Source organism: Populus trichocarpa, chromosome 1 (assembly GCF_000002775.5).
Source record: "Populus trichocarpa isolate Nisqually-1 chromosome 1, P.trichocarpa_v4.1, whole genome shotgun sequence".
Classification (NCBI taxonomy): domain Eukaryota; kingdom Viridiplantae; phylum Streptophyta; class Magnoliopsida; order Malpighiales; family Salicaceae; genus Populus; species Populus trichocarpa.
Window position 1 is genome coordinate 41192902 of NC_037285.2, and position 8025 is coordinate 41200926.

The window sequence follows — 8025 nt, forward strand, 5'->3', positions numbered from 1 at the left end:
CGGTAATCAATCTAACTGCAGAGAAGGGTGGGAGAGAGAGAGATTAGAGTTTGAAGGTATTGGAGAAAAATGGAGAGGGAACAAAAAACCAGCAGTGCAAGTCATGTGCTAGTCCTTCCGCTGCCTATACAAGGCCACATAAATCCAATGCTTCAATTCTCTAAGCGTTTAGCTTCAAAAGGCCTCAGGGTCACGCTAATTACCCCCACTTCAATGGGCACCTCCATGCATCAAGACAACGCTTGTTCCATCAACATGGAACCCATTTTTGATGGTTACAAAGAAGGTGAAAGAGCAGCAACCGCAGAGGAATACATCGAGCGTTTCAAGGCCACAATCCCGCAAAGCTTAGCTGAGCTCATCGACAAAAATAGTACCAGCCAATACCCTGCTAAATTCATCATTTATGACTCCATTCTACCATGGGTTCTGGATGTGGCGAAGAGCTGGGGCATAGAAGGAGGTCCGTTTTTCACCCAATCATGCGCGGTTACTGTTTTATATTACCATACACTACAAGGGAGCGCTTTGAAAATTCCTATGGAAGAAAAATCGCCGGTGTCCCTGCCTTCCCTGCCACAGTTGGAGTTCAGTGATCTACCATCCCTTGTTCATGGTCCAGGTTCGTATCCCGGTATTTATGACCTCCTTTTTAGCCAGTTCTCAAATATAGATGAAGCGAGCTGGCTCCTCTGGAACACTTTCAATGAACTTGAAGATGAGGTACGTTTTAAGTTCCCAGCAGCATATATTACACTCTCTGTGCACTTTAGTTCTGTGATTGATTGACTGAATTCAACATATAATTAATAATTCCTAGTTCTATAGATTGAAGTACTCAATCAAGTCGTGGTTACTCTTAGGCCTCTGTTAAATGTTAGTTCGATGAAATTTCCTGTGGTTAAAAGAAGAAGAAAAGTGCGGTTACATGTGAATAATGAACTGGTCATGGCTTGAACTACTATTCAAAGTCAGACAGTATGGGAACCTGTCAGTAACACTCATTATGTTTTTGCTGTTGCTTTCATTTTGAGTGGTGAGTGCCATTATTAAAAGCAATAAATAAAGTAGTAAAAATATAAATTTGTTAATATTAAAAGTAAAAAATAATCACATCACCTTTGGTTTTTAAAATATTTTTTATTTATAAATATATCAAAATAATCTAAAAACACACAAAAAAATATTAATTTAAAATAAAAAAAATTCAAATATTTTCAAAAATATTTTTAAAATACAAAAATAACGACATGTTTGAGGCATTGTATCGTTGTCACATGATCACATCACTTGGCATTTCCCACCCGAGAAAAAGTCCAGCATGCATGCATGCATATGTTTTCTCCAACAAACCTGTAATACAGCACTGCAACCTTTTTCTATGTGGCTTGAAATGTTTTCTGGCAAATATCATTACCACGTTTTACAGCCTACAGTATACGGCACCCAAATGATTGCATAAGTGGTCGGCTCCCGGATAGATGTCCTTGCTGATATTGATGGTATGCTTGTTGGAACATTTCCGCCCGTTCAAACTTTCAAAAGCTAATTAATTTGAGTTCTTTCCCTTGGAAAGCGGGATGGCTCCGTCCCTAGTCTGGCAATGTGATTATGACGATTTTTTAAATAATTTTTTGTGTTAAAATATGTGTTAATGATATTTTTTTATTTTTTAAAAATTATTTTTGACATCAACACATCAAAACGATTCAAAATGTAAAAATCATATTAAATTTTAACAAAAAAAAATTCAAATTTTTTGAGAATACGTGTTGAACCGCGTTCCCAAATGCTTTCTTAGCGTGGGTTGGTTACTGTACAGCTTTTCTTATAAAAATATATATTTTTTTATTTAAAAACATATTAAAATTATAAAAACATTAAAAATATATTAATTTAATATATTTTTTTAATGTTAAACGCATTTTTAAATCATTCCCAGACACACGCAAATAAAAAACGCAATGTCAATCAGCTCCTAGGCTTTTTAAATGTTTGTTGCAAGCTCTTTTTGATCTGGTGATGGCGTAAACTGAAGTTGTAGTTAATTGACAGCAAATGAATTCAAACTTTAAACCTTTTTCTTTTCTTTTTTTATGGAGTTAAGTTGTTAAAATTTTAACCTGATACCAAGTACTTGAGCTCAACAGTACTTGTGATAATTAATTGATAATAGCATTCTATTATTTTCATTCAGTTGGTCATTAAACCCTGTACTCTGAGTCCGGGTCTTCAAAATACTCGTACTAACTTATTTCTTTGACATCAGTGCTAAACAGTAATTAAACACCTTAATGTTTCTATTCAGATTGTCGACTGGATGGCGAGCAAGTGGCCAATCAAGCCAATAGGACCAACAATTCCGTCAATGTTCTTGGACAAGCGGCTGGAGGACGACAAAGACTATGGTCTCAGCCTCTTCAAGCCAAATTCTGAAACTTGCATGAAATGGTTAGACTCCAAGGAACCAGGCTCAGTTGTTTATGTATCATTTGGCAGCCTCGCTGTTCTGACAGAAGACCAAATGGCAGAATTGGCCTGGGGTCTGAAAAGAAGCAACACTCACTTTCTATGGGTTGTAAGAGAATCAGAAAAGCAAAAGGTACCAGGCAACTTCGTAGAGGAGACAACAGAGATGGGTCTAATCATAACATGGAGTCCTCAACTAAAGGTCCTGGCTCACAAATCCGTGGGATGCTTCATGACTCATTGTGGGTGGAATTCAACACTTGAGGCTTTGAGCTTGGGAGTGCCAATGGTGGCAATGCCACAGTGGACAGATCAACCATCTAATGCAAAGTTTGTTGCTGATGTTTGGCAAGCAGGGGTTAGAGTAAAGGTAGGTGAAAATGGGATGGTGACACAAGAAGAGATAGAGAGGTGTATAAGGGAAGTCATGATGGAAGGTGAAAGAAGGGATGAGATCAGAACTCATTCTGAGAAATGGAAGAAACTAGCCAGAATGGCTATGGATGAAGGTGGAAGCTCTGACAAGAACATTGATGAGTTTGTAGCAAGCTTGAATGCATGCAACTCCAATAGCACCAAGAGTCCTGATCAGAGACCTTAAACATGCATTGAATCCCTAAGTGCTAGATGTGATGTTGTTGTAATCATTTACTTTGGATCAGCAATGGAACTTGTTAGCCCCATTTTATTTTATGGAAAGTAACTTTTCAGACAGATCTTTCTTTCTTTCTTTTTTCTGTCATTGTTTATCCAATCCATCATCGACGTGGAAAATTTATAAATAGTCCGATTATTAATTTGTGAATTTTTCTTGTTTTTAATTTTTTTTAATTCATATATTTCTTTACATTCAAATAATAGAATTGAATTTCTTTTTTATTTTAAAAATTTATTTATGATTTCTTTTAAAAATAAAATACCTTTAATGAAACAGTTTTTTGTTTCTTTTGGTAAATGTAGAAATAGTTTTCCTATTTTTATTTAATAAAAATAAAATTGATCAATGAAAAACACTTTTTAGTCAAAGAAAAATTTGGTTTGTTTTTCAAGAAAGTATTTTCTTTTTATTTTGAGCGAAAAACACTTTCAAGAAGTTGTAAAAAAATTAAAAATATTATATTATTTGCTGATTATATCAAATTTGGTCCTCAAACTTTTGATTGCTATATATTTTGTTTTGAATCTTTATTTTTCAATTTTATCCCTTAGAATTTGATTTAATTTGATTTTTATATTAACTTTGGTCCTCATTTTTATTATTGTTATTTGCTTTTCTCTTATCATTTTTTTAATTGAATTTTTTTATCTATCAAATTTAGTCCTTATTCTTTTTATTGTTACTTATTTTATTTGAAATAATTTATGAAAGTGTAATTATTATTATTTTAATTTTATCATCTTTTAATTTTTTTATCTGTTAGATTTGATCTCCATTGTTTTGATTATTATTTATTTTATTTAAGATAATTTATGAAATTAGATTTTTTTTTTCAATTTCATTCTCATTCAACTTTTTAATTTGTAAGATTTGTTTCTCATTATTTTAATAAACTTGAAAAAAAAACATTAATAAGTTATTTTTCAGATCATTTTCCATGACATGGTCAAACATTGGAAATTGTTTTCCAACTTATTTTTCATGATACTACCAAACATCAGAAAATAATTCACTTTTCAGGAATCCATTTTCCAAGAAAACCACTTTTCAAAAAAAAACTATTTTCCAGCAAACAAACGGGGTCTTGGTTACCAGAGTGATTTAGGTACCGTTTATTATTGTGATTGTAGTTCTTTTTCAGAATATTTTTTACTTGAAAATATATTGATGTAATATTTTTTATTTTTAAAAATTTATTTTTAATAATCAACACATCAAAACGATATAAAAACACAAAAAAATTAATTTAAAGTAAAAAAAATTAATATTTTTCAAAAATACTTTTAAAACACAAAAATAAACAAGTTATTAAATAGAAAATAAAAATAATAATCACATTCAACATGCTAATTAGTACCTAAACAAAGGGGCATTTGCAATTTCTAAGAATAACTTCTTATTTGGCTCTTTGGCAATTGTTGAGACAGGTAATTAAAACCTTTTTCATTGAGAAAAGAGAAAATAAACATATCAACAAAACTTGACGTTTAATTACTACTGCCACAATTTTATTTTTTATTTGGGGTTTAAAATGTTAACTAGTAAAGTATATAGTTCAATTTCCTTTTCAATTAAACTATTTATTTTATCATTCAAAAATAGTTTTATACATTAATTCAGAACGAGGGACACAAGAATAAATTATATGACGCCATTAATTAATAGTCGATCATCCAAGTTCTGCAATTTCTAGTAATTAATTAAGTTAGTCCATTTCCTTATATTTTTTATTGTCTAAAGTTTTGTCTTAACCTTGATATTTCATAGTCCACGTATTTAGAGATTTCAAAAAATTCATTTTATAAATACACCAATTAACTAGCTTAAAAATGAATGGATATGTACTTGGTGTACTTACTTTCAAAAAAAAAAAGAAAAAAAGAAGAGGAAAATTCCCACCAAACAAAAAGGAATTACTATATATATATATATATATATATATATATATATATATATATATTGATTAACGTGGGTATTCGGACTAGTTTGCGTGCACCTCGACTAATTCCATGAGCCATGAAGTTAACAACCATGTAAACCTCTAGTGGCCATCATATTAACAACCACGGTGTTCGAACTTGAAACAACAAGAAAAACAAACAATTTGATTTCAAGCTTTTATTATTTGAATACCTACTAAATGGTTAAAAATATATATATATTGTTTGAACCAGCCATGTGTTGGCCCGATGATTTGAAATGATTTTCAAAACCTTATTTGATTATCTAATGGAATAAATATTTTTAAGAATTCCAATGATTTAAATTATAGAAAATAAAAAAAATTTAGTCAAAATTTCATCTTTTTATCAATGTATTTCTTTTTTATTTTTTTCTAAATATAACATAATTAAAATAAATATTCATAAAAATTCAAATGATTTAATTTAATGAAGGAGAAAAAAAATATATATATTTTGCCGAAACCCTCCTTCCTTGGAATTTTTTATAGCAAAAACAAGTCTTTTTTTATTAGAAGAATGATTTTGAAATAAAACCTAGCATCACATGAAAGTAAATTTCAATAAAAACAAAAACGTCATGATAGCAGTATAAAAAATAAACAATGATTAATTTAAGAAAATTATACTAACAATTAAAGTAAAAAAATACTTTCATTGAGTATTCATGTGCAATATTTAAAAAAAAATTATAAATTATATTTATATAAAAATATTTATAAATTAATTGATAATATTACAATAAAAAGTTGAATTCTTGTAAAAGTAAGTTTTTTAATCATTAAAAAGAATTGTTAATAAAAATTAAAAATTAAAATATGAAGTTGATCTTTGTTGTAAGAAGCAAATAATAGATCCAAGTGCAATTATATTGCTTTGATTTTTCTTCTCATTTTATTCACTTTCTTTTATTTATCTTGGATGCTAATTATAGTTGTATATGAATTTCGTTCTTGTAAATGTATTATTCAAATATAACTCATCTATTTAAAATTTGATATCAATAAATTCTTTAACATTTTTTTTTATGATAGTTAAAATAATTGTTCCTAAAAACTCTAATGATTTAAATTATGAGAAAAAAATGTATTTTTTCTTGTCAAAATTATTTTATTTATTTATTATTTTGCTAGAACAATAATTTTTTTTAATAGCTTGATTATTTGAAAAAAAAAACCTTACAGTAATTAAAATAAATATATGTAAAAACTCAAATGATTTAAATAAAATGAGAACAAAATGCATTTCGTTAGCCAAAACTTCATTCTTTTTATTCATTACTTTGTTTTTAGTTTTGGAAAAACATTTTTTTTTTATCAAAAACACGATTGAAAAAAAAAAAACCTTCTCATGACAAGTCACTATAAAACAAAAAATTAAGAAAATATAATATTTTAATTATTTTCATGTGACTATATAAGAAAGTAAAAGAATAATTAACGGAAGAAAATTATATAAAAATTGATAATAGTAAAAATAATAAAAATATATATTCTTTTATCATTGATTATTTATGCCAATTTTTTAACTTGTGCACATTAATTTCATATATAATCATAAAAAAGTAAATATTATAATAAAGAATTACAATAAAAATCTAAAATATTAGTTAAAAATCATGGAATAATTAAACATTTTTTTAAATATCATTATAATTAATTATCTAAGTAGTATTTTTTAAGATAAAAAAATTAAAAAAAAATAAATGAGATTTAAGAGAATTACGACCAGGTACCTCTAAGACTAAAAGGAAGGCTTATATGCACCTCAGTTTTAGAGTCAAGCCAATTTTATTTTTTTTTATAGATTGCAAACAATGTATCATCCACTCGCAAACATTTTCAATTACCGAACCTGTCTTCATGATTGAAAAACCAGGATCCAAATCTTTCAATCTCAAGAACCTAGATTTCACCATTTTTTCCACCCAAAACATAAAAAAACTATGTAACTTTGAAACTCCATTTACAACAACAAAACACAATTCAATTAGCCTAAAACTCAAAATCAAATTAAATTTTAATTTTTTTTCTAAGGCTCGATCTACTTTTCCTAACATCATTGAAGGTGAAAACTAACTCTATTTAATTCATCACTTAAAGATAAGTCCATATCCATCAAAATCAAAAGTTATTGGTGGTCATAATCTAATCACATTACAAGAACTTAAATTTGATAATAAAAAAAAAAAGTTTAGGACTAAAATGCAATAACCTATAATAAGAGGGATGAACTATGACAAAATCAAAACTTAAGGGATCAAATGAAACTTTGACACCTTTTATGGAAGTCATTTGATTATTCTTTTGTGTCAAATTTGGCCCCTGATTTTTTAATTTGTTTTTTAAGAAGCTAAAACTCAATTTTATAAAATTAATCGTAAATTTAACACCAAAACATTCAAAAACATATGAGTTAGACATATGAGTTAAAGAAGAGAAAATAGACCAAAATATATTTAAATGCATGAAAACATGAAAATATACTTCAAACAATGAAATTGAAATAAAATAAATTATAATGACCGAATTGCAAAAATCCTTGGAATTAAAAAAACTAGCAACTAATGGCCTCTTTGTCTATCTATTTTTTTAAACATAGTAAAATGACTAATTTATTCTTCATAATAATATTTTAAAAACTTGCTTCCAAGGACTTTTTCATCTGATTTTTTTTTTTGTTATTATCAAGTTGAGCTGGATAGTTTGATATTTTAATAAACATAAAATCTTATTTAAAATAAAAGGTGGTTGATGCATGCAGCGCGAATGCATCTGTGTGTGGGAGGCGCCAATTAAACTTGTGTGTGGGAGCCGACCAAAAATCTCCCTCCATCGAAACATAGGGATCTTCACGAGGTCTTCTTTTTCATGGAGTAGCCTGCGGCAGCAACAACATGATGGTTTATCGTTGGTGACCTTTATTTCTTTTGTCCTT

The 8025-nt window shown here is 28.4% G+C and overlaps 1 protein-coding gene across 1 annotated transcript; it reads left to right on the top strand.

The window, feature by feature from the left end:
* The first annotated feature begins 5 nt into the window (after positions 1 to 5).
* On the top strand, positions 6 to 3183 carry LOC18095471 (UDP-glycosyltransferase 74E2). The gene is made up of 2 exons (XM_006370069.3): positions 6 to 723; positions 2309 to 3183. Exons 1-2 carry the CDS (start codon positions 70 to 72, stop codon positions 3068 to 3070), a joined length of 1416 nt encoding a protein of 471 aa, XP_006370131.1. The 5' UTR covers positions 6 to 69; the 3' UTR covers positions 3071 to 3183.
* The last annotated feature ends 4842 nt before the right edge of the window (positions 3184 to 8025 follow it).